Source organism: Aythya marila, assembly GCF_965140915.1.
Source record: "Aythya marila genome assembly, chromosome: 8".
Taxonomy (NCBI): domain Eukaryota; kingdom Metazoa; phylum Chordata; class Aves; order Anseriformes; family Anatidae; genus Aythya; species Aythya marila.
In genome coordinates this window covers 6,390,570-6,417,446 of record NC_139049.1, presented here as the reverse complement: position 1 = coordinate 6,417,446, position 26,877 = coordinate 6,390,570, and the positions used below count along the sequence as shown (strand labels likewise).

The window sequence follows — 26,877 nt, the reverse complement described above, 5'->3', positions numbered from 1 at the left end:
AACAGCTCTGTGCAGGTGGCTGGCATTGTTTGAAATCAAGTTTGTGGCACAAGTTTCAAGTAAAAGTAGATAGTCTGTGGTAGGAAATCACCGATACTCTGTGATTAGCAAACATAACCCTAATCAGGTAACTGGAAAACAGCCTGAAGGAAGTTGCTGATAGTCACATAATTCATGTAAGACTAATTGCAGCTGAAATAGAAGTCTCAGGAAACCCCACTCTCGTTTTTATTCTTTAAAACCAGTTTTCAGTAGATAGAATTGCTATTCATCAGCTCAGTTCTGGGACATCTTGAAATCAAGGGCAGAAGTGTGAGAAACTGATGTTGTATCAGTTTGTTTTAGGGATGTTCAAAGCTGAACGAGGAATAAAGCACTAAAGCACATGTACCAAAGATGAGCTCACTAAAATGATGGTACACCTGATTGTGGAGCAATGTTCTGGCATTTCTCCTTAGAAGAAAAGAAAAGTTTTTGTTTCAGTAGAGGTCGATTTCTCAGGGCTTAAAAAAACTACGAGAGCAGGTCTGTAAAACTTTCAACAGTTAAGTCTACTTCCATTAGTCTTAAAATGCCATTTTATTCTGATGCTAAAAGTAACGGTCAATTCTTCTCCATGGATATAATACTTGAATTAAAAATGGAGAACACTTCATTCATAAATAACCAAAATAAGCATTTTGCCACCTTAGCCATTAAATCAATGACTTTTAACTGAAGTCATGCACTTAAGACAGCACAGAGACCTCGGGGTTCTCCAGAGCCCTGTACTACTCCAGGGCAGCACAGGTGTCCAGCACGGGTGAGCACTAACACTTAGACCAGCTTCTCTCAAGAAAGCCCCAGCACAGCACGTGGTCTTTTCAGGAGAAGTAGTTCAGGTCAAGTAATAAGCAGCACACGTACGTTTGTTGTTTGTAATGCTAAAAATTGATTTAGAGGAGGAATGACCTGATGTCTGTGGTAGCCCCTGCCAAATACCTCCCATCCCTGTAGAACACCAGTGGTGGTGGAAATGTACCACAATCTGTAGAACAGCATTGATAGCTGGTAAATAAATGTACTATTATAAATATATACTAAATAATATATAAATATACTTAGATATATCTTTAAAATAGTCTTCTGATTGTTTCCTACATTGTAGTAGTGCAGTACAGTGTAGTAGTACACATTGTACAGTGTAGTTTTATATTTAAGTTAACTAAATACTGCCCAAATAAACCCAGCATATTTTTAAAATAATGTTTTTGTTTCAAAGAGGAGTAAAACTAGGTTTTGAAATACTTTTTTCTTTTTTAAATAATCATGACTGCAGAAAGTTTGGAAGAAGAAAAGACAGACTACGTACTCAAGCTATTTCACAATTACTTTTATTTTTTAAAAAAATTATAAAAGAAAATGGGACAGTTTTCCAGGGAGGTACAAATCAGAAAAAAAAATCAAGTTTTCTTTAAAAAGAACATATACACTTAGGTCTTAACACTAGATGTGGGAGAGTCCACACATCAGCACTGAGAATACCTTGATGACAGCAAAAAAATGATGTTAATGTTCATCAACTAGAGCAGTTAAGAGGGAGATACAGTAATCAGTATCTCAGACACTGCTAAAAGTAGCTGCCAATATAAGGAACAGTGGCAACTCCAACTACTGGTCACAAGCATGATGCTGCTATTATACAAAAATTATTAGAAAGGAGACAAAACTACTAATTAAAGTCTTTTGTAAAAAGGCATTTATGTTTTCCAACAAATATAATTGATTCCTAAGATGCTAGTGTACAGTACGAGCCTGTTAATTTCCTCAGCTAGAACTTGGTCCTTTTATAGCAGAGGGTAAGTGGACTCTTTGCTCATCCATTCTCTTAGCTTGTGATCGCAGAATCAGGCTGAAAAAGTCCTCATCTGGTACAGTTGGTCCTTTTGCAGATGATGGAGGAGCACATCTTTGATCATCCAGTCTGGAGCCCTGCAGACAGACCAGGCAATAAAGCTGCATATTTACAGGAATATATATACACATATACTCTCTCTCTCTCTCTCTCTCACTGTCTCTCTTCCTCCCCTCCCTCCCCCCCCCCCGTATATATCGATAAGTGAACAATATGAGTGAAAAATCATTAAAAGTAAGTTTCTGTTTTCCCAGAGTTAAAGCTATTCATGGATTTAACAGTTAGTTAAGCTTTGGTGCAAGTAGCTAACTAGGCCTTAACCATTCTCAAATGAAGTTACTAATGTAAAATTACAAGTGTAGAAAAATGGTGCCTCCAACTGTATCAGAAAATAAAACCGCCAATTTAATTCTTGTTCCTGTTGCAGAACATGGTTCAACTGTCTTTTGCCGGAAGAATTTCAGTGTTATTTCTATTAGATCTAGTCTCATATGACCAAAAACATGGTTATTTCTGACATACCAGCATTGCTCTTTAGGCTAGGGTTGCTACCCTTAGCGCTTCTATTACAAAAGTAAGGATTTTACAACTGACTTCCTTCCTTCCACTATACAGGGAATAAAAATAGCTACACTGTAGTAAGATTTGGATAAGCAATAATAGAGTTTTCCTTCAGACTCATCAGACTGAGATTTAATTGTATTGATGTTACAGAGCAGTTTGCATGAAATGCCTGAGCTTGTTTCTGTGTTCATTTCACACAGCTGCCAGCTCCTGGTCAGATTTTACAAGCTCCGGCTGTGGACTGCAACCATGTCCTTGAATAGAGTTGACTTTGAGATAAAAGTCTTAAAATAAGCAACTCTTTTGTGCTTTTGTGCATAAAGCAGTAACATCAGTACTGGATGACAAGACTGAAGTTTTCTATTCTTTTCAGACTGAGCACAGTCCAGGCATATTACATATTTGCTACATATAGTGCATGTAAAGAGACAAAAAAAAGAGACAAAATTTATCATACTAATTTCTAGATTTTTTGCTTGACTCAAAAAAAAAGTAAATAGACAAGTTGCTAAAATAGGTATTTCATCAGATTATATAAATATATATTTTATATATATAAAATAATACATGTATGTGTGTATATTTATGTACATATGTGCATGTATTTACTTTCTTACCCACCAAATCCATTTGTATCTTAAAACACATGAGAAGCACAGAGACTTAATTGACGACACTAAATATTTAGGATGCACAATCAAACCCCGAAAGACTCAGACTCTTACCTGGCATTTTATCAATATATCAAAGAAGTCATCATCCAGCTCTCTGTTGTTACTTGCCATCAAGTGCCCCAGGACTGACTGGCTGTTGTGCTGGTTAAGACGAAGGCCGGGCAGGTTACTGAAGCTAGCGCGCTGGTCGTCTAGGCGGCGGCTCTGGGAGCTGGCAAGTAAGTCCAGAAATTCATCCGTGTGGGGTGAGACTACAGAAGTAGAAAAGGCTGGGGGAGGAAGAACAAAACCAAATGAGCCCAGAAGCAAGCACCCTTCCATTCAAATACAGTTTTAGGATGTCATTCGACAGGAACTGAAAGCTACAGGTTTTGTTTTTAAAACTTACATTTTCTCATTGTTTTAGGTGGAGTAGAGGATGTTGCTACTGAAGCAGCTGAGAATCTGTTCTTCTCCTGGAAGTAGCATCTCTGATCATCCATCCTGTTACTCTGGAATCGACTCAGCAGATCAAAGAACCCTTCATCTGCCATCGTCTCTCGACTGTTTCTCTGGAGAGGAGAGAAAAAACAGAGGTACTTTGAACTCAGAAGTACCTAAACCCAGGACAGCTGCGTGGCAGTTTCATTCCAGTTATGTGTTTGATAACTGAAATCCAGTAAGCTAATTTTTTTTAGTCACCCATTTCTATAGACAGAGATTTAGCCTAATAAGAAATTTTAATAATATGGCAAACACTTCTGGAAGGTAAATCTATTAGAAACATTTTGTTCTCCAAAACATTACAAAATAGTGCTGTTATCAGTACAAATGGAGTTATTCCTCTTCAGCCATTAATCAACCAACAACCCAAATAAATGCCCATGAAAGAGAAGACAAAAAACAGCAATGAGCAATATCCATTTGCTCCTCAGGTCTGTGGTCAAAAGCTCTCTTCTCTTACCAAGACCAAATGACTTTTTTTTTCTTAAACTGATTTTTGTGAAGAGTGCAATAACCTAGAAAATACACCAAATATCTTCCTCTATTTGAATCAGAAAAGCTACTTTTTTTTGTAAGTTAGGAAAAGCAGGGTTTGGGAGAAACTCTAGACATAAAACGTATGTGCAAGCTGACCTGTAACTTGAGAAAATCCCCCAGGAAAAAAACTTCCAACAGTAGAAAAAGCTTAAAGCTGTCACCACCCAGGAGACAAACGTAGAGTGCCAGATTCTCCCATCAGTGTTTAAACATGTAAAAGTGAAATGGACATCTGCAGGAATGTGTTTTTCATAATTTTGGACAAACTGAGATAAGTAAAGGCTGTCATCTCCACAGCTCTCCGAACCTACCCTCTGAGAGTTGGGGAGACGATGATCAATAGAATTACTGGCATCCTGCAAAACTTTGGAGGCGGTGCTGGTTTTGTACTTTTTGCCTTTTAGGCGATTTACAAAATGCAGTTTTGCTGAAGGTTTGGCAACGAGTGGTTTCTGTTTAGCAAGAATCTCACTGTTCCAGTTCTGAACCTAAAAAAAAGGAAGACTCATGAAACTAAGCCACCTAATTTTGATCACGTACGGTTACCTCTTACTCAGGTCTTCTTTTCCTCCCCAAAATGAAACGTTTTACAATATTTATTTTATCCAACCACTAGGAAGTAAAAAGTTAGTTTTTAGTTCTATTTACTTGACGTGTGATTATTGATACCTCGTTACCTGAGGCAGGTTAGTACTGTTACTGACCGAAATATGGTCAAGTGGTGCCTTTAAGCAAACTTCCTGAAATTTTCCTTGCTGACTGCAGTGCAGGAGCTGTAGTTCATGTCAACTCAAAACATGACATTCTTATCATAATAACTCTTACAAAGCGTAAGTGCAAAACAAACCTAGATATTTAATCAGCTTTCTGTATAGTCCTTCATATGCACAGAACTCCCACTGAAGATTGGAGAGGAAGAGAGAGAAAAATGCGAGCACAAGAGTAAACAGGAATAGCTGTCTATCTAATTTCAGTGAGTAGCAGAATGGATAGCTTTGTCAACCTGAAAGCGTTTTCATAAAAGAGAATTCCCCTAAATTCTCTTAAAATAAATATTTTATCTATAAAATGATAAATTCATCCAGAATTAACAAACTTCTATAATATCTACACAAAAAAAAGAAAACCTTTAATCTTGATCCTAGATCAGAAAGTGTGAACACAATCACAAATCTTTCAGCAATACTGCCTACCCCGATGAAATGACTTCTAAAGCTTATTAAAGATCAGCACACATTCCACCTCCAAGCAGCTGGTATCCTTGTGCAGCCAAACCATAGTGCTAGTGCCATACGTTCTATATATCAAAGGCATTTATGGAAAGAGTTTTTGGAACCTACCGCATAAGGATCTTGAGGAAAAAAAAACCTTTATAAGAAATAAGCTGCAATACTGTGTTACTAGTTGCTAATAAGACTCCACATTAAGCATTTTAGTGTATTTATTAGTGAAACACACTATGTGTATGTTAAGTAAATTGATTGCAGCCAAAGGAAAACTGTTTAGAGCAGCTGAGCTAAAACTTTGGCGTTTTACACTGAGTCACTTTCTGCACCAACCTCAAAACACTTTTTAAAAGGAGATGAAAGGAATTCCTTTGATGCGCACTACATTGATAATTTTGATTATTAAACCCTTACAGAAGCCTATAGATTTTGTCGCTGTCTCAGCAGCAGAACAAAAAGAATAAAATTGCCAACCTTTTCTGGTGTTAATTTCATAAGTTCCATGTTCTCCATGCTGTGACGGCGTCCTACTCTGGGTCTGGTACCTTCAAGAAAGAAAAAAGAAGTTTATCTTGTTATCATTAAGACTTATTGTGTCACCTTCAAAGCTGTGGCAGTTTTCATCAAATATCCAAGATAAAGCAAGTTGCAGAACTCAGCACAGAATAAATAATCACTAGTAAAAGCAGCCTTTAAAACCACACCAATCTCAGGTATGTAAGCTGCTTTCATGGGACACAGAGAAGAGCCAAGGACCTTAGATTCAATCAGGAACATCAAATGAACCAGCTTTAACTCTAACCCCGTGTTCCAAAAAGAAGAAATTGAAGAATTGGAAGAAAAAAAGACATAATTTTGCAGGTATTAGACAAATCTCCCACGTTAAAAAAAAAAAGGGAAAAAAAATCCAAACACAAAACCCAGGAACAATTAGAAACTGAAGGTGAGGCATCAAGCTGTGATTCACAACATAAACCCATCAAAAAAGCAGGAGGTGAGGAGGTACTGCAAAAACAACTAGTTTTTTTTTTTTTTTTTGCTGGTGGGGAAAAAAATATAAAGCACCTATAGTCAGAAAACAGTGCAAATAACAGATTCGTGTTGAAGTTTACTGTTAGAAAGCATTCGGAAAAAAGCACATACCATGCAAATTGTTATCTACCACGTGGCTTTCTGACATCATGGAGTTGTTTGTGCTGTAGCTTAATCCAAGAACCATTTGAAGATCTGAGAGATTAAGTCTAGCAGTGAGTTCTCCACTTTTATCTCCCACCTGCAAACCAAATAAAATAAGCAGTTGTTACTGTAAAGAAATATATACACATGTAAATACAAACACTGTCCTCCCAGACTTCTGGGAGTAAAAGGTTTTCCTCACTGAAAACTTAGACCACCTTTTTCATGAAGTACACAAAAACTAAAAGGTTCAAACCAAAGCCTAAAATAACCTCTGCTAGGCTAATAACTTGGATCCCATGCTGGTTACTGGAGGTGACACTAGAACTAAGGATGCAACTGCAGTGACGTACGGCTGACATAACTTTGAATAAACTATCTCAGAAATTATCCAATATCCTTTCCATTCTCACAATCACATGTACAGACACAACCTCTGTACCATCCCTGCGTTACGTGAGAGCAAAAACCAGGCAAGCAGTGTATGTAAGCGTGAGCATCATACCTCTCGTGAAATCTCCAGGTGCCTCTCAGCAAAATGCATAGCCTGGTCATGATTTCCCAGAGCCGTGTACGCGTTCCCTAAACTCCAGCACGCTCTTCCTTCACCGATTCTGCAGAAGAGAAACATGCTCAAGGCTGTCTCCTAATACTCGCTGAACACTAGGGGTCGGGTGTGCGTGATATTGCCAGATTACTGTGCCAGGAACAACTAAGACTATCTTCAGAAACCATTCCACCACCACCACCACACTAAGTATTGTAATTAAAGGACTGATCTGGCATAAGCATAAATACAAACAAATCTCATCAAAATTTGAATTTTTAAATTTACAGCAAACAATTAAGTCACTATTTTCAGTTTTAGAGGCATGGAACATTTTATAACCTCCTTACTTTGCCTCAGATTGCATACTTTATTGTTTTTCACAAATTTTGCTTCCTGAACTAGAAAAAGTACATTTATGAGTTGTTTTTTAAAAAAAAAAAAAGTAACTGTACACTGTCCCCAATATTACAAAAAAGCTACAGAAGTCATTATAGTACTTATTTTAAAATAAGCATTATTTACTACTGGATTATTCTCCCTTCCCCACCCCTTACTATTTTCTTCATTTGTGGAAAAGTAGAAGATGTATTCTGATGAAGGTACGCAAAATTATTGTGATCAAATCATGGGAAAAAATGCTAACTTTACAAAGATGATACCAACATAAGAAGGTTCAGAGACATCCATTCATGAATCTCCCTTTCATCTCACATTCATTAGCCACAATCCTTTCACGAGCAGTTTTTCTCTCCATTTGAAAACAAGTTGTAGGGAATTCACATTAATTCAGATGTCATTTATAGAACAACGGCAGCGGAGTTAGAGGTAACAGGATTCAGTTTAAGTGTCATATACATAAAACAATCTCTTAGGACTTACTTATCATTTAATTCCTGAGCAATCACAAGGTGTTTCAAGTGATAATCAATTGCTTTTTCATAGTCCTGAAGCAAAGTGTATGTGTTTCCAAGGCTGTAGCAGGCCTGTGCTTCCACAGCTCTATCTTTAAGCTGTCGAGCCAGCTGTAATGTCCTCCTGAAAAAAAAAACAAAAGTCAATTACCTCAAAAAAATCACTAAAGTTTTGAAAAGTGTATTTGCACAACTAAAAATCAGTTGCACAAGTTAAACAAATTAGGACAACTTGTAAATTAGCTGCTAACAAACTACCATCTTGCAAAATCTTAAGAAGAAGAATCCATCTTGATTACAACCATGGACTAAATGTGTAAAACCATGTTGATACGCACCACCAACCCCAGCTAATGAGCGTACCTAGGCCAGGTACCCATCTCCAGTGTACTACACTTACTCAGATCATTCCAGAACTTGCTAAGACAGGAATGCTTGTTTCTAGAATAAAGCTGAATAAATGTGTCTCAACAAAAAGATATCTACAGTGCTGAGAAGAATATATTTAAAGTAACAAAACATCGAAAGATTAGCTCCCCTAAAAGAACCTGAATAGTTAAGTAGGGAAAAATGTTGGGTGGTTGGTTAGTAGGTTTTTGTTGCCTTTTTTTTTTTTTTTTTTTTTTAAACAAATGCAGCTCTTTCCTAAGTATATTTCGAAGAGATGGCTGTTCTACAGTGAGCTGAAGTACTAGGCGCAACAGAAATTAACTGGACAAGAAGAGGTATAAACTATATTTATAAGCAGTCAACTAACTTGTAGTATTCAGAAGCAGTTTCAAATTCTCCCAGGAATATATGGGCATTTCCAAGATTGCTGTATGCTCTTCTTTCCGCTGATCTATCACCAAATTCTTTTGCAATTAGGAGACGCTTAAAAATGGGAAAGAATTGCATTAATTACTCCATTTTGTGCTTCATAGTGTACATTTGCATACAAAAACACGTGTTCATTGATTTCCCACCCTATCTGTTCTTCAGACCAACAATGCTTGAAAAGAACAGCCTGGACTTGAGGCTGTGCCCTTAAGATCTAAAGCTTGCATTAAAAAGCTTGTGACAATATCCAAAAACCTGCATGTACATAAAATCTGTAGCAACCGGTGATATTTTACAGAACAAACAAAATTGTTTACTAGCACATTGCAGTACCTGTTCATGAGCTAAAACTGCACTCCTGAAGTTGCCCAGAAGGTAGTGTGTGTTTCCCAGATTTCCAAAGGCACGTCCTTGTGCTGCTCTATCACCCAGCTCTGTTACTATCGTCAGGTTCTCTCTGTTTTGGGGGAAGGGGGAAGGGAGGACAAGAGCAAGACTAGTGACTTTTAAGTTACGTTCTTCTCATAATCACTTAAACAAAAAAATCTTTTTCCCATTTAAATAAAGTACATTATTCTACCTTGTCCTATTTTAATAGCCCTTATGCAACACAAGTTTTCCACTTAGTAGGAAATATTTGAGATATCCAACTTAACTGCATTCTTACGCTGGCACACTCATTTCTAATGAAGCAGCTATGTGAGATGCAGAACACGTCTCAGCCTGGTTCTAAGAGTTACGCTGAATTCTAACAGAGAAAGAACGTGCCAGCTAGTAAGAGGTGTGCTGAAAATGGCAGCTTGACAAAAAATAACGTACTCTCCAGTTTAAAGGGGGGGGGGGGGGAAATCACAGGTGCATTAGTTCATGATACCACAAACCTCAATATTTTAACAAGCCAGATGACCAATCATATCCTCTCAATCACGAACATTTAAAACTGCTACTTACTCATAATAATCTGCAGCTTTTTGTAAAGCATTTTTCACATCATCTGGAAGTTCCCCTGGATCGTAAGTCCCAGCACAAGCTACATTTTTCCCTTTAGAGTGATAAACATTCCCCAGATTATACAGTGCTCTAGCTTCTCCAACCTAAAGCAAAAACAAGGTATTAAAAGGACGCCTCAAAGACTTGTGTCACAACAGCAATTAGAACAAGCCACAGAAGGGAGAAGAGGTTTGGTAGCTACTTGTCAACACACGCTCTCATTGCCCAAATTACTCCCACCCGGTCACATTCCTCAATCAAATTGTTTTGCGCATTATTCCCTTCTGAGGTGTAAGATACATAATAACTGTTGAGGCCAATTATCATTAAAAACTAAACTTAAAAAATATTTGGGAATCTGGATACTGTAGACTTCTAGGTGCAAACAGCCACCTGACATTCATATAGTCAGGAAGGAATATTTGAATATGCAATATTTAATTCCCCCTGAAAGGTGGCACACTCATTACCAATACAACAAGGTTCACCACTATTTGTTCGGAGTTCATTTAAAGATTCCTAAGCAATTCTTACCTTATCATTAAGTTCTCTGGAAATATCCAGATGTCTTTGACAACAAACAATAGCTTCTTCAAAATTCCCAAGTACCTTTAAGGTATTGCCCAGATTCCCACTAGCTTTAGCTTCTCCCAGTAGGTCTCCAATTGTCCTAAAATTGCAGCAGAAAAGCACCCAGTTAACAGTGTGCAATTTGAAACCAAGGACATGATCAATGCATGGCAGACAATTCAAAGAATTTACTGAAAGAAATTAAAATTGTGTGTGTATTCAGTTCATTTTATATCTAAAATGCATTCACATAAATACAGCTCACTCTGTGGTTACAGAAACATTTGGTTTTGTTGGTGCTGTTTGTGCGGTATTGATCTACCTACTGTAAATCAAAAAAGAAAAAAGGCATCACTTCTCCTAGGAAGAGAACATGGATACTTAATGATTATGCAGAAAGACTGTTCCAGGATTACAAATAGTTTTATAAAAATACAAATACAAATTTATACAAATAGTTTTAGCTGTTTCTGCATTTAACTTGACTATCATTCTTACATGATGTATCAGACCTGCCAGTCTCCCAGAAAGCTCAGAGGAAACATTACATTTCTAGCTTCTAAACACGCTTAAGGCAGAAGAAGGGCACTTGAGCCACTGAGTCTCGGATACTTGGGGAAAAACACAACAGAAAAAAAGGGGTTCCCGCAAGGATGCTTAGTGAGTTTAGGTACCTCTCTGCTTACAGTATTTGAACAGATAAAGGGGGTGGGGAGAATAGATTTTTGCCTAAACTGTGGTTAGATTCTACATTAGGTGATTGTGTCTTTTATTGGATCCATACTAATTAAAAGTCAGATGCATAAATAGTGTATGAAATGCACAGTAGGTTTAGACCTCACAGGATTATACTGTGAGTTTTACACAGAGAACCATGAATGCGCTCTGTCTATTAAGACGGCCAGAAAGACTGAATTTTAAAAACAGGAAAGGGCGGATTTAAAGAAGCTACTTAATTACCCACAACCCGGTGAGGCCTCAGTTAGTACCAGGATTACGGTGCTCCCAGGTTAAAGGGCAATCGAGTTACCTCCCTGACTCCCCAGCCCTCTGCCCTCACCTCCTTCGCTCATTATCTACTGTTAACAGCAGGCTTTGGTAGGCAAAGCAACAGCCAACTGCTCATCTCCACAAGAACAGGATCAAACAGAGAACATGGTTAAAGCCAGAAGATTACCTTGCAAGAGTTAAATCATGGTGATGGTATTCCAAGGCCTTCGCATATTCATGCAAGTAGAAATAGGCATTGCCCAGCTGGCTGTAAATAGCACTGAGTGTTTTTAAATCTTCAGTTCCCACTTGAACAGCTGCTTCAAAGAAAGACACACCAGCTCGGCAGTCTCCTGCTTTACACAGGCGCTCACCTTCCAAAGCCAGCTCTAGGCAGGAAGCCTCCATCCTGCACAATTTAAGTAAAAAGGGAAAACTGTTATTCTGCATGCACTACTCTGTCCAATAATGTTCTGAAGAGATGTATTTTACTCCAAGGCTCTCTATTTGTTCAGGACAGGAAGGCAGCACCACAGTACAAGCAATGAGCTTGACACTCTAACATCAATGGTGCTATGAAGCGAAGGCTGAAATCTAACTTGGCACTTCAGTAGTGATAAGCAAATATTTGTTCTACATAACAGTAGAACAAGTGGCTTCAACTATATATTTATATTTAATTTTTTATGTCTGGGGGGGAAAATCCAAAGTCTGCTTCATCCATACATAGCAGCACCTGTAGGTTCTAAAATGCAGAGTATTTACCGCCCAGGCTGCTGCGACTACTGGCAAATACTGATTTTGACAAATGTTGTGTAGTATTAGCTTTTTATCAGTAGGCTTATGGATGCAGAACAATCAACAAAATAAGCGTTGTAACAGCAAAACATAGGTGCAAATGGATGTGGCAGTATTTACAGCAAAAGGCAATTGCTTGCTGCTTTCCACCTCTTCCTTCCCAAAAAAAGTGGAATTGATTTTTAGGAAGATAACACAGTTACGTGCAAAATGTCTTAAAAACAAAGAACAAAAATCTTCCAAGTTCAATATTCCTGTGTATCAAAGATGACTACTTTTCCTCAAGCTGTTTCCTATGTAGCTAAGCACTACTTGGCACTTCATTTCCTAGTGTCACTGTTAGAAAAATTCTCACAGTGTGAAGAAAAAAGTAGACTTAATTAACAAAATGCACATCAATTCCAGTTAGTTAACTGAGCAGCAATAATTTCAGAAGCCATTGGAATATTTTTGATTATTATCAGCAAATAACTGTGTGATCATACAGGTATAAAATGCTGCAAGAAGAAGGTACTAGTTAATTTGCAAATTACATGTTGAACAATGAATAAAGAAGCTCTTATAGAAAACAGTGGCTACCAAAACACATCCATATACATTTATGCTATTGTGAATTTTGGTGTACAAAAGGCAAAAAGGCAAAATTTTATTAAGTGTTAATGAATATACATGAACACTTCCTACTTCCCAGTTCTAAGATGTGAGGGAAGTAGGGAGGAGGAAGATGAAGACGACAACCTCAGGGTCTTAGTCTTGAAGCAATACGGTTCTCTAGCTTTTTAAGGCTGTATGCACTTGAAAAAGCTCACAAAAATGCCACCGTTCTACTTTCTAGAAGATTTTTTTTGAAAAGAAAATCAGTAAGAGACATCCTCTAAGTGTTATACAAGCGTGCACTTATATTTCCAGAAAATGTTGGACATCAGCCTTGCAAATTTGTATCTTGTTTTGCATTTTTCTTCAAGATGGACTGTTTTGGTTTTTTGGCTTGCAGTCCAGAACAGAACATTTTGCATGATTTAATATATCTTTGTTATATCATTATTTGATATTTACCTAGTTTTAAGAATAGATCTTCTGTAATTCTAGCCCTAAACCAGTTTTCCTTCATATGCAAGATCAGTAATAGCAGCAATCACAAACGCTCAGTACTCCAACAGCTATTTTAACAGCAACACCAGAAGACAGCTGTTTTGCCAAGATACAGAAATGCAGTATGTGACAGACCCGCAATGTTTGCATTTCTGTGTTTGTCTAAATCAGAAAAAAACAAGCTACACAACATTCTACTGAAAGCTGAGTAAGGAGGAGGTATTTTTGAAAAATCCTGAGTTTCCAAGAGAAATAGAAGAATTTGGATCGTAAGCAGAACAAGCTACTAGCACAAAAGAGTACCGTACCTGCTGGTCTTCGACATTCCACAACTCAAGCACAGTGAGATGACAGACATGTTTAACTTTTGCAATTACAAATACTCTATGCGTGGCACCTGGTAAAGATGCAGACAGCAAACAAGAACTCAAGCATGAAGTTCTTCCCAGGCCCAGCTTCTCAGGTTGGATATCCATACCACATGCAGTATTTCTAGGTTTGGAAACTTCTCAGAGCAGTTAAAGCATTGCTGTTTGCTAGAACAAACAACCTGGTTTTCACTACATTGTGCATTTGTTGAATGTCAGACAGAAAAAGGCAGAAATGATTAAGTACAGCATGTTACACCATCAGCAACTCAAGGTTTAAGATTTAAAACACTTCATTGGGTAATCTTAATCCTATCCAAAGAGGTTCTCTCCGGGCACCTCATGTTAACTGACACGTCCAATTAAAGTGATGGCTAGGAAATATGGCGCTCCTTACTGCAAAGATTTAGAGCATTATACAATCACATTCATTTCCTGCGATTTTTAGCTTGAAGGGATTACATTAGAGCTTCCAGGAAAATGTGCATATGGCGTCATAGTCACAACGCTGTACCTGGCTCCAGTTCCATAAGGGAATTGTTATGATTTGCAATTTGTGATGCAACAGTCATCAAATCAATTAAGAAAAGGCACAGACTAAAACGGTACAAAGACAATATCAGAGAAGGCTACGAAGCAGGATTTTCAGGTACCTCTCCACTCAAGTAATTTCACATTATTCCAAAGACAGCCAAACGCCAAGGCAGCATTAGGCAGCATTACCGTTTTGGCACGGAACTTGAAACAATCTTCTGACTCTGCAGCCCAGACTTAATGTAACTTCGAGAAAGGAAAGATGTGGTTGGTTGTGGTTTCATACAGAACCTAAATAGCTACAAAGCCAAGTCTTATACCCAGGCTGATGAGTATCAGCTGTTCTTACAGGGCGTCAACTCAACCAGAATTACAGGAAGTAAATGAGAATAAGAATTAGCAATTGCTTGGGTATAAAAGAACTCCAAATGTAATATTACCATTGAGAACAGCTCTAGAAAGGCTGTATTGGCAGGTAGCTAGAACCTGCACAACAAACTAAAGCTACACAGCCACCTGGATCTGTGCTCACTGACCTTCTACAGTTTCAAAGTCTAAGTAAGCTACTAAAAGGGATGAACAGAGAAAATGAAATATTTATTTTCATCTTATTACAGTGGCCTACACCCAGTATAAATATTTTATTCACACTACATAAAAGCTTTGGAATTACTTATTTTTTTTGTTTGTTTTTTTTTACCACTGAAGAGCACAAAGGTTTCTTCAAAAAGTACAAAAATGGACTCAGAAAAGGTGGTGTTTGTTTGTTTGTTTCAGTCCTTGAAAGACTGTTAGGAAAATCATGCAACATTTTAAAAAGAGGCACATAATTCTACAGTCAAAACCCTGTCATCTCTTGTTCTCAGAGGCTGCTTTAACCATCACTTCCAATGGCTGAATAGCATGTCAGCAGACTAAACAGGGCCAGGTTATCAATGTTTTAGGAAGTCATTAAATAGTTACAAGGAGAATATAAAATTACTTTCTCTGTTCCCAGAGCTGAATTGAATTACTTATTTATTCAATACCGAATGGCTAAACAAAAGATACATTGAGCCCATAGAGACAAGAGGAGAACAAAACCCATTCATCTGGGTACTTCTAATGAAATTCTGTTCCTGCTAAACAGGATAAGGTTCTTCCAGATATTACTGTGGAAATACTCTTACAGGGCTTCATTTTATTATTCTGCTTATAGTTGCCTCGACCTGTTCTCTGAAAGGCTGGCATCTCCTGAATAATTTCTCATCTGTAAAACTACCTCATCCTTATCTCTCCCTCTAAGCTCTTCATCTTGCCTGGCTCCCTTATGCTTTTTTTTTTTTTGTGTGTGTATGGTTTTATTTTTTGGTCTTGTTTCTCATCTTAGCAAAAAAGAAAGAAAACTGGTAGGAAATAAGACAACAGAAAACAGCAAGAAGATTACACTGATTATTACAGTCTCTAAACACTACTAACATAGTTTTACCCCATTCAGTCCCAACTAAGAGCATTTCTGAACATTTTTGCTATTGGGGCGAGCTGTCACATGACTATGCTGCGACACACATGGATACACAAAACACATGGACACGGAAACAAAAAAAAATCCTCTCTAATTCAGAGGCATAAAACTGCTACTGCCAGTGAATCCTAGCCAAAGATCCCACGCCATTCCCCACTCCTGCCCCTGTTTCTATGCCCCGTGCAGAAGCGTATCGCACTGACCACTCCAACCAACCTGCTGCATGTCCACTGCAGCACTGTGATTAGTCAAACTCTTCAAAAAGTTTTAAATTTTGGTGGTGTATGGACTCAGCAGGCTAAGACAAATTAGTTCTGCAAATATTTACGCAACAGATCACTTATCAGTCCAATTTATTAACATCAGCATTTTATTTTCAGTCATTAATCTGTGATTGTTATAAATCACATCAGAACAACAAATAGTTTCCTTCTGTCACTTTTATGGCTGCTGAAGTCAGCTCTAAGTTCACGTGGGTCAAATACCTGCAGTGAGGGGAAAGAAACAGCTCGCCCAGAAAGAAACTGACCCAGAGCAAACCCTCCCTTAGGAGTGGGCCACCAGTTTCTTTTAAAGTCAGTTCCACTACAAGACCAGTAGGAAAGAAAAAGCAGTGTGAGAACCCAATGAACATGGGATGAAAAAAATAATAATAATAATAAAACACCCCCTGATAAACATTCACCCAGTAATCCATTACGTTTTTTCCTGGATTAAATTTTAAACTACAAGCAAATCAAATCTTTTGAAATTATAGGTATTAAAGCATCATAAAAATCTGATTTCTATACTGAATTAATTTGCAGTTTCTTCTTAGGGAAGTTTAATATTTGAAAAAATTTAAAAGGATTACTCCTCGGTGGTTTTTAGATGTTCATCAGATTACAGTTCTTACAGCACAGTTTAATAAGGGCACGGATATTTTTGTTGTTAATCAGTACCATTCAAGCCTGGACTGAAATACAGAATAAAGCTGTAGGACACTTTGCCTTGGCTGTGCTTGCCATATTTTTTAGAAGTTATTTTTGGCTTGTCAATTTGAAACAGGCAGCTGGCCATGCCGCTTTCTTCGTCCATTTACTTCCACAAGGGTAACCTGAGCAGCCCCTGCTTTAACTGGAGAGCAGGGCTCTGTGGGGTTGCGTGGGGACGGGCAGGGGCACCAGCTAGCTACACCCCAGAAACACTGAGCACAGCAGAAACGTCATGCTCAGACGCTCAGGGATTCCTGCAGTCGAAGCCACAGCCACAACATCAAGTTTTTAGCAAAATAAAGAGCAGAAAGTAAATTACATTTGCCTATTTTTTTCCATATTGAGCATGAAAAAGCTCTTCCTGCTGAGTGCGCTGCTGAGCAGACCCAGCACTGTGCTTCTGTGAAGGAAGGCCAACCGATCAGCAATCCAACGCGGTCACAACAGCTGGATGAGAATGTTCTCAAAGCACCTCCCTGTTTTCCAGCATTAATTTTAAGCCACAGCACGTGCTGTTGTACAAGTAAGGGTAGTGGTTTGTTCCCGTCAGTTAGCCAGGAAAAAGCCCCCAAGCACGGCTGCCTGGGGGCGAGGCTGGGGAAACCACAAGAGCCGCGCTTGCCATTTGTGTTCAGAACAATCACTGCAGTGTTCCCGCGCCCCTTCCTGCTGAACGAGCGGCAAGATTTACCCTGCCCAACACCAGCCAGCCAAACACGGTGTGCTACACAATGTTTCTCTTGTTCTGGCTCATTAGAGCGAGGCTGCAACGCTAACACGCTATCCCACGTCTGTAAAGGGGATTCCAGAAGAAAAATGATAAAAGCTCTGGGAGGGAAATGGCACGTCCTCTTGACTTGCAATAACAGCACTGTGCTAGTCCCAAGTTCACAGCAGTTTTTATCTATCAAGCATAACTATTATAGGCAGGGAAAACGGTGCTCTACGTGACAGTGCAGCTAAAAAGTCATCATTCATAGCAGCAACACGGGGAAAAGCAGAGAGGACATCAGCAGGCAGAACTTGCACAGGCAGCCCAAAAGCTAAAAAGAGAGAGCACGTATTACCAGGCAGGGATCACACCTCGTATCATTCTGTCACAAGCCCAGGCAGAAAGACAGGGAGGTACAAACACTCGCACATTATTCTGTAGCTGCACACAGCTCCAGCATTAGGCAAGCCTGTAACTGTGCCAGTATAATCTGCTGTGCAACAACAGCGAATTTTTGTAACTCAAAAATCAAGAAAAGCAAAGAAGGTGTTGTTTTAGCTTGCAGTTTCATTAGTACTGGTAACAGAAACACCGAGCTATTTGCTTGTTTACTTCTCTACCACTAGCAGTACTAAAGCACCCACACTGATTTAGTTGCCTTACCTGTATCGCACATGGAAGGAGCGATCTTCACGCATGCTTATCAACACATTACTTTCCTCCATCGAGTTGCATTATCAGCAGAGCAGGGACCGTTCTGCAGCAGGTAAGTGCTCTGCTGTGGAGAACTGCTGCCAGAACACCATTCCAGTCAGTACATTAACAAGGTGGAGCACAGGTATCCTAAGCTCCTGTTGAAATATTCTTCTTTGTTACTAAGGTAAGGAAGTCACTGCCAGACACATCTCACGCTTTCAGAAACGTGCTCAAGTTCTTGCATCTGTGGCCCTTTCAGTTCCATTCAGCTGCGTTTCTGCAAAGGGAACACAAGACGCGTGGCTTGAAGTCTGACAGTCAGTTCATAACTCATAACCACTCGCAGCTGATGCAGCAGCAGAGCGCTGCTCCCACCAAGCAGGAAGTGTCAATCAACAACCTGAAGCTCGCCCCGGAGCCAAAACCTGCTACATACACACGGCAACTCTCGTAGGCAAGCAAGAAAGCAGGAAGGTTTAATGAAAAACAACGCTCTCTTTTCTGCTGGGAACTTGGAGTCATTTATCTTTGTTAGTACTTCTTGGCCTCCTGCGATTCCAAGTAAAAGGCTTAAAGGATGAAAGCTGCAGGGTGAAAGGCATAATAGGAAGCAAATCACAAACTGCTTCACATGCAAACAGCCCTGTTGAAACCACGCAGCTTCCCTGGAGTCAGAACAGGCTGACACAATCCCACCTAGAGATGAGCTGTTCTGGACCTCATCCCGCCTTGAATATGAGGAGCACAGAAGCCAGCAGATGTTTAAGCCCTATTCCCCTTCCCCTCCTTCCTCAAAAGGGATATTTTTGTTTTGCTTTTTTTTTTTTTTTTTCCATTGGCTTCACATTCCAGAATGCCGCAACATTGTCATATGAGCTCCAAACTCAGCTTCAAAGGGATCGCAGCAGCCAGTACTCAGAAGTCAGACACGTTTAGGCTGGCAGGGAAAATAATTTACAAAAAAAAAAAAACACCTCTATTCAAAAAGTTTACCCACTTTAAAGTATATTTTTAGTAAAAGAGTTGACATATTTATTGCTCAGCACTAACGTTACCTTCCTTTGCAGAGTTGTGTAACTCACAAATGCATATTTCATCAAGAGATGGCGGAGATGTCACAAAGTAAGAGCAGAGCTCAGATTTAAAGCTGTCACCAGAAGAAAATGCATCCGTCTTTAACTGTCAGTGCAGGCAGTGCTTTTCCTCTCAGGAGCTTTATCAAGTGCCAGGAATGAAGATTTGTGCTTCCCATCCTCCTCCTCCTCAAGAGCATCCTTCAGACCGCCCATCCACTTTCCTCCCGTCAAACAACTCTGCCCTTCCATGCTCCGCAGCAGAGTTATTTGCCATCCACACGTGGGTGTGGGCCTGTTTTTGCAATTACCAAGTGTGACACATACATTTTAATACCATTACAGCCCACGTCCTGGGAAGACTGCATTACTGCTGCTCACCCTCTGGAAGCCTGTCCAGAGCACTCACACCAGGAGCCAGCTCTAAGTCACCCATGAGCAGTCTTGGTGCTCAGCAATAGCAGGGAATTGCAAGTTTGTTCGGCAGATGGGCAGATGGCCACCCTCACGTGCCCTACTGCGTGCCACAGAACAACAAGGGTGTGCTTGGGCGACTGGCGGGGCTCAGGAAATAATGGCTGTGGCAAGTTGTTTGTCCATTTGCTCTGTAATGGTAATTACTAATTTGTATCAACCACGCCAACAGGCAATCAGAAACAAACCTAAAGCACATTATTTAGAGTGAGGGATTAAAAATTAAGGAGGCAGGTATCAATGAAGCCTTTTGCAGACACGATCTCAGGTGTAAGCTGGCCTTGGAGGATCACGCTTCAGCAAACTGAAGGCTCTTTCAGTTGAAGCACGGTGACTTCACAGATCACCTCTGTAATCCAGCCCTCCAGAGCTGGAGATCAGCACCTCCGAGGGCACCGTACTGCAGCAGCACAGCCTCAGGAGTTCAGGGAAGCTGGGAAAAGTTCTACCATATCTGCGTCTCTCACAGTGAGAGTTTCTCCTAAACTTGTGTTTAATTAAAGCTTCATACAGCATGAGAAAAGCACTTGTGATTACTAGGAAACCTCTGTATTAGTGTGAAGCAAAAGCTTTAAAATGTATTCTCTCCACAACTTGAAGCAATGAAAAATTCCTATACACCTAAAAGAGCTGCCTTTCACACAGGCATGACTGCCATATTGTAGTTGCACGTACAACTGGAAAATGCCCAATTTTACTACTCCAGCTAACAAATGCAAGAAGTCCTAGCCCCTTTTGCCATTTTAAAATGGGTGAGAAAAGCACAAAGAAAAGAGCGGGCTTCCTTGAGAAGTGGAAAATTAACTAAACTAGTGTTCACAGTTACACAACAGCAAAACACCGAACAAACAAACAAAAATGAAATACAGCAAGGCAGATAGTAGGCAAAGTGGCAGAGTTTATACCCCCAACTGACAAAATGCGCACTCTAATAAACTCCTTCTTCTAATAAAGAAGAAAACGGTGAGCCACAGAGGCTTATCCATCCCGTCAACAAACAGGTAAAGGATCTCTAAATCAAACCATCAGTAAAAAGCTCTCTCAGCATCAGCTGGTAATCACAAGGCAGATGCAGAGGGAGATGTTTTTTTCCCCTGCATTTCCCTACCTCAGTAAATGCCTGCAGCTTCACTGGCTCCTTCCCTCACCCCATGGTCTCCCTGAGCCCGAACCTTCCCCTGCGGAGCTGTCAGACGATGCGAGGACATTTCCCTGCTCACCTACTGCTGCTGGCTGGGCACCCGGCGGCTGGCTAGGAGAATTTCACAGTTCGCTTCTGCCTGCCTTTCCCTAAAGGAAGCAACCGAGTCCTGCCTTCCCCATCCATCTGCTATTTTCACAAAGCTATAGGGAAGGAGCATCTGCCAAATGAAGTCATCACTGCCTGAGAGATATAAGTTACCAGGGGAAAGGAAAGTACAGATTGAGGCAGTCCAATCACACAAATTCTATTTCTGTACATAAACTAGCTACAGAGGTTTGCTGTTTCGAGATTAAGGCAAATTTTCCAAGGTTGAACTAAGTTTGAATTTCCTTTCAGAGACAGGCATGGGTGGGAAAGAAAAAAAAAAAAAAAAGCTTGCAATGGATTACTTGAAAATAAAGAAGAGTTTTGCAGCCCTTATGGAGAAAAAGAGACTAAGCAACAAAAAAAATGTAGTGACAGCTGTGTTACCGAAATACAGAGAGCAGCTTGACTCCAGACGTTGAAATTATAAAGCAGCATATAAACATAAATAGTAAGACCAGGAACACCAAAACCACAACCAGAACCAGACAAACCAAAATTTCAGTCTTCAGTGATGCCCAAGGATATTTTTAAAAATCACCTGAGCTAACACAAATAAGCCAAAAAAAAATATATCAAGTTTAATATTGTATTTGCACAGAAAACAGCACGGTCCACAGCGTTTGTGCAGTGACAAACATTCCCCTCTGAACAAACCTTAAAATAACCGTGCGACATGTTGGGACACGGGCTAGGTTTTGCAAACCTTGAGCACAGCAGATACAAGTGGTGCGAGTGGGCCAGGCAGATACGAGGAACGCTGTAAGCAGATGACCAGCGTGGTGACTCTTGGAAGTTGAATTTTATACTCCTCTCTGCACCACTTTTGACACAAGCTCAACAGCTGATAAGCTAACAGCAAACAGAAACCACCCTCACTGGTGAAGTGAATTTGAGGTTTTATTCAGGGTGAGCTATGCCGTGCAGCAATCCCTGCTCTGAAATACCGGATTCTTTCTCCAGCTGGATTTCCACATGGAGCAGATACCCCCAGAATAAACCACGGGGCTTCTGTGAAAGGACTGGCTTCGAAGCACGCGAGATGAGCAGCGCTCCAGTCTGACACAAGCGGGCTGCACCTGAAGGACCACACAGGAAAGCGGAGGTTCGTCAACAACCACCCCACCTAGGTGCTAGTCCGACAAAGGGCATTCTGCAGAGCTTGTAATTCCTGCGGAGCACGGGCAAGACCCAGCCTAGCACATCCTATGCTATCAGGCACACCAGGCAAGCTGTAAATAAATTAATACCAGTATACAGCGTGCCTCATTCAGATGCTTCCTCCTCCGCCCCAATTATACTTGCTGACTTATAAATATTGGGCCCTATGAAACCAAGTCACAGTACTGAATACTGCAGACAATCCTAAAACAATCCTGGCAGTAAGATCCCTTTCAAGTCTTAAAATGCTAAAAAAATACACAAACAAACCAACCAAAAGAAACCTAATAGGTGGTGAGTATATTGGAGACCAGTCTTGCTTACAGAGCAGTGAGGATTTCGCTGCCTCCACAGCTGAAAACAACAGCACGGACTTGAATTCACTGCTTGAGAGCGCAGCTCCAGCACCAACACCTGCTCCCGAACCGCTAACACAGTGCTGCATTGTGGCAAGCATGGTAACAGCGGAGAGAATTACTTTATCTCCCTGTTTCTAAAAAGGCTTGATCTAATTTTTATGTTCTCTGGTTACCTAAGCCCAATTGGCCTTGCTGCATGGCGGGTTGTATACAAGGTTAGCGAAAGCTCGTTGCTTCAGTGCCCTTTCATGTGCACTCAGTCCTCCTCAGTCTCCCTCCCCTCACAGCTCTTTTTGGCCTACCACTCCAGCCAGCCTGCCTTATACAGTATCATGGTAAAGGCAAACAGACATGTCTGAGCATTTCTGCATGCCCTCTACTGTTACCTGTATATATTTTCCACTTATTCTGCAGATCGGCAGTAAGATTTTTTTCTTCCATGTTTGCGGAGTACCTTGTTGAGCAGAGTTTGGTGCATTAATGCTAAAGGGCTTCAATATGGCAAGCTTTTTAAACTCTACGCATGCGTTTTGTTCGTTTTTTCTCTCTGCCGTTACAGGGTTGTGCAAGCGTCTCCCTTAACAAGTTGGCATTGCCTAGCATTACTTGCAACATTACTCACAATTATCAGCCTAAAAGGCAAGCAGAGTCTTAATGACACACGTTATTTCTGCCAGATCATAAAAAAACTATTCCCAACAACCACGATAACTGATTCCAGAAGCATCTTCCCACTGTGAGTCAGAAGGAAACTCACCCGCATTCTTAAGGGTTATTTTCTTTTCCTTCCACACAAAACACCCAAGCCATAAATAAAAACTGCATATATATATGCTTTGCAACAAGAGAAAAGTACATTATACATCAAACCCAAGGAGGGAAAAAAAAAAAATCAATTAAGGAACTTGCAAATATCTGGCAAGAATCTGGGAGCTCTGCTCAACCCTAAATGCCCTGTTTGCACCCAGCAATCAGAAGTGTAAATACATTCCCTATAATGGAATCATTAATTAAGCACAGAAAGAAATGCCAGAAACTTAGGAGAGTGATGCAATACATAAGTGGCAAAGCCCCACATATCCTCATTGCTAGCACGCTCAGCAGAGCACTGTCACAGTTGCAGGGCAGCTCCATTAGCTGCAGCACGAGGAGGTGCCCTGCCAGGCAGCACTCGGTCCTACAGGTTTGTGAAGAGAAATACTTCAGGCACCTGGCAGCGATGCAGGCCCTATCCTGACTTACAGGCTAAGCATGTACTGGTGACAAAAACAACCAAAACTAGCACACAGATTTCCACTACGTGGAGTAACACAAAGCAGCAGCAAATGCACGTGATACCAGACTGATACCCAAGTACATGAAATATCCAAGTGCAGGGATGCAAAGGCAGACTTCTCAGCGCCTCTCTCCCAGAGCAGCTCTCAGAATGGAAAATAATGAATATTTAGCTGAAAATCAGCGTGCTACTTAATGTCTGTAATTGCTGCCTAGTGTGCAAGCTAAAGAACCGGGTGTAGCTAACGCACGTAACCACAAGCATTTTTATTATACGGACAGTTCTGCAAATAGTTTACGTAAGCCATCCATTTAAACTCTGAAGTAAGGCAATCCTGCACCAAGACAAAATACGAAAGGAAGAGCGCACAAAGCGCCTGCAGCACAACGTAACTAATATCCCTACATCCCTATAATAAATCTAATCAGGCAACTGGGAGCTCATTCTAAATGCAATAAGATTAAGATTTCAGATGGAAGATGCTAGAGTAACATCCTCTGTGCATTAAAAAGAGCAAAATAGCAAAATCTAAATAGCTTTTTTTTTGTTGTTACGTATTTGATACATCAAGTTATTAGGATTCCTTTATTTTTATTTTTGATTGGAATAATGAGTTCTAAGTTTTTACACATTGTCATTCCCAGATTGAAAAATATTGTGCTGCCAGCAACCTTCTTTCCAAGCATCCCACAACAGGAGATGAGATTCACAGTTTTCAAGCACTTAAATGCCACACCAGCCTTCAGTGACGATTCACAAGAAAACAGTATCTTGTGATCTTTTTCTTCTTCTCACATAAGTCACATTACCACAAAATCGGTACGAGTTGTGTAACCACGACCTGATCTTAAATTTGAATCTCACTCCTTCTGCTTGTTAGGGACAAGCTCATCATGCAAATAATGGGGTTTCTCTTTCTCAGCCATCCAAATACCTTCAGTTTGGTAAATGGAGCACGTTATAAGATGCACTAGAACACCAGATGGGAAAAGTTGAATGCAAAATGTTGTAAATATTGTGCTTAAGCTGATGGAGCATGTTTATCACAAATCTTTCCAACAAAGTGTTCCACTTAGCTCAGCTCCTTCTTGGCCTGTAACATCTGTTAATAAGAGATCCTGGGAAGTAAAGAAAGAAGCCAGACTGAGACTGCACAAGCACCTTGCAAAGAGAGAAGAAAATCAATCTTAAGATCTGATAAATCAAAAAAAAAAGTCTTTCTATAGAATCACAGGCAATAAAACACACTAGCACGTACAGGTGAAGGAATAAAAGTGATGTATCAAATTTCCTATTTCATGCTCATTCAGAGATTAAGCAAGCGTTCAGCATAAAGAACTAATTGCCACCCCAGCAAGAGTTATCCTGCAAGGAGAAGGTGTAGCTCTTACAGCAGCTGTTACACAACTGAAATGATCCCTGCTAGCTTACTGCCATCAGAATCGCTTGGTGCATCACCTGTGTCCCCCAGTTCGCAAGTACCAACAGCAAGTGGTAACATTCCTCTCACCTCTGAGCCTACAGCTGAACAACGTGCAGCTACAGCCTAGGTGCGGATGAACACGCAGCACAGAAAGAAGAGCACATGCTGTTTTTCCTACTGTTTGCTTTTTATAGATACAGGTACTGTTTATTTATGGCACAACGCTTATGCAGATTTAAGGAAAAAAATATTTGTTGAGGTGCCAAGTTGCAAATTGCTTTGCATATTTATCCCGACATTTGGGATGCAGGTGCAGGTATTTTTAGGAGCTGTTCAAATCCATTTTTTCTGTCTGTGTGACAGATGTTGAACTGGCCTCTATTTTGCCTCAGTTGCCCACAGATTTATGTAACTATATTTCCACATTGTCACACAGATACTCTTGGTCACGACACTGTATGCTGTCCAGTAGCAGCCAACGATTGCCAGGTAAGATACAGCCTCCAAAGTGTTTCTTGCCTGGAACAGTATCCTGAACAGCAAGACAATGGTAGGAAAAAAATGTGGTGCAAAGAAATAAAAGAAGATTTAGAGAGGCTTAGGTAGGTCATGTACGATTTTCTTCCCCATAATTTTCTTCCCCATAACTCTGCTGTGTGAACGTTTCTCCTTCTTATCAGGAAAAGGTTCAAATTACAAAGAAGTTTTATGATCTGAACAGGATCCCTACTTTTCAAACAATCCGATTCAAGTCCTAGGAGGCAACTTGACGTTAATCATCTGTTTGATACTATATATGTCTCAGACCACGTCTTACCAGCTTTTCCACTTTTTTTCCTGTATTTTCCACTATTTGCTTACTTTTTTGATGCAATCATTTGCCTAGCTGACTCACTCTTGAATGCCTAAATGGAAGTTACAGGCTTCTTCCTTCGCCTGGTTAACCAGTCTTCGCCAAGGTTAACCAGTAACAGCCAGAGCAGGTTAATCTTTCTGAAGGCCCTAAGATCAGCGCCCACTCCTTGAACACACACAACTTCATTAAGATGTTAATGCTAGAGACAACTAAAACCAAAACCATTGTTACCAGATCCAGGCATGGATGTGGAAGGTGAAGCTGACCGCACGACAGCTACAAGAACTATGAATGAGAGCAAGAAAAACACACCAACACCTTTGTTGTTAAATTAAAGAAGCCGAAAAGCAGAAGCTAAAAACGATCCTGTTGTAAGCAAAACCAAAGGGATCACGAAAAGATTGTGCCAGAGCGAAAAAACCCATCCCACGCTCAATAGTCAGGACCGCGGGCAGGCAGCGTTTGCCTTTGGAATTACTGATTATTACTGATTTCTTGTGAACGCCGCTCCCGGCGACCAGCGGCGCTGGGACGAGGCCTGGCCGAGCCGGGAGGGCCGCGGGGGCCGTCGCGGTGCCGAGGGGCCGCTCGCTGCCCGCCCCACAGCGCGGCGCGGTGCCGGAGGCGCAGGCCGGCTGCCCCCGGTGCCTCAGGCGGCCGCCCCGCACCCCAAGGGCCGCGTTCCCCAGCCCGCAGCCCCGCCACCAACGCGAGGGGCCCGGCCCGGCCCGGCCCGGCCCTTCCCTGCCCGCCCCCCGCCTCACCTCAGCCGGGCGCCGCCGCAGGCCGCGGCCCCCCCCGCGCGCCCCCGCCCGTTTCCACAGCGACGGCGGCGGCTGAGGGGAGCGCGCGCGTGCGGCCGCCCCCGCGCAGCCGCGCTTCGAACCCGCCAATGGGCGCGCGGC

The 26,877-nt window shown here is 40.8% G+C and overlaps 2 protein-coding genes across 4 annotated transcripts in view; one reads left to right on the top strand and one right to left on the bottom strand.

Annotated features, from left to right (window-relative positions):
- CLCC1 (chloride channel CLIC like 1) overlaps positions 1 to 3,678 on the top strand; it is a 12,812-nt gene extending 9,134 nt beyond the window's left edge. Inside the window, exon 11 of the mRNA XM_082765612.1 lies at positions 3,539 to 3,678. The gene's annotated coding sequence lies outside the window, so the exon portion shown is untranslated. The remainder of the gene's footprint in view (positions 1 to 3,538) is intronic.
- Positions 1,380 to 26,877, bottom strand: GPSM2 (G protein signaling modulator 2). 3 transcript variants are annotated; one of them, XM_082765609.1, is made up of 15 exons: positions 26,737 to 26,877; positions 18,030 to 18,339; positions 11,572 to 11,793; positions 10,359 to 10,494; positions 9,786 to 9,928; positions 9,168 to 9,291; positions 8,773 to 8,888; positions 7,984 to 8,139; positions 7,060 to 7,168; positions 6,522 to 6,651; positions 5,853 to 5,923; positions 4,464 to 4,640; positions 3,521 to 3,683; positions 3,184 to 3,401; positions 1,382 to 1,971 (listed from the first exon to the last, which is right to left on the bottom strand). In XM_082765609.1, exons 2-15 carry the CDS (start codon positions 18,089 to 18,091, stop codon positions 1,807 to 1,809), a joined length of 1,992 nt encoding a protein of 663 aa, XP_082621735.1. In that variant the 5' UTR covers positions 18,092 to 18,339; positions 26,737 to 26,877; the 3' UTR covers positions 1,382 to 1,806. The 3 variants fall into 3 exon arrangements, with proteins under 3 accessions (XP_082621737.1, XP_082621736.1, XP_082621735.1); XM_082765611.1 differs by lacking the exon at positions 26,737 to 26,877 and having other exon boundaries at positions 1,380 to 1,971; positions 18,030 to 18,094; XM_082765610.1 differs by lacking the exon at positions 18,030 to 18,339 and having other exon boundaries at positions 1,381 to 1,971; positions 26,737 to 26,865.

Coding starts and splice junctions, on each gene's coding strand:
- GPSM2 (XM_082765609.1), bottom strand. CDS start 18,091: ATGGAGGAAAGTAATGTGTTGATAAGCATGCGTGAAGATCGCTCCTTC. Junction 6,652..7,059: donor ACCTGGAGATTTCACGAGAG/GTATGATGCTCA, acceptor TTTGGTTTGCAG/GTGGGAGATAAAAGTGGAGA. Junction 5,924..6,521: donor GGTAGATAACAATTTGCATG/GTATGTGCTTTT, acceptor TCTTTCTTGAAG/GTACCAGACCCAGAGTAGGA.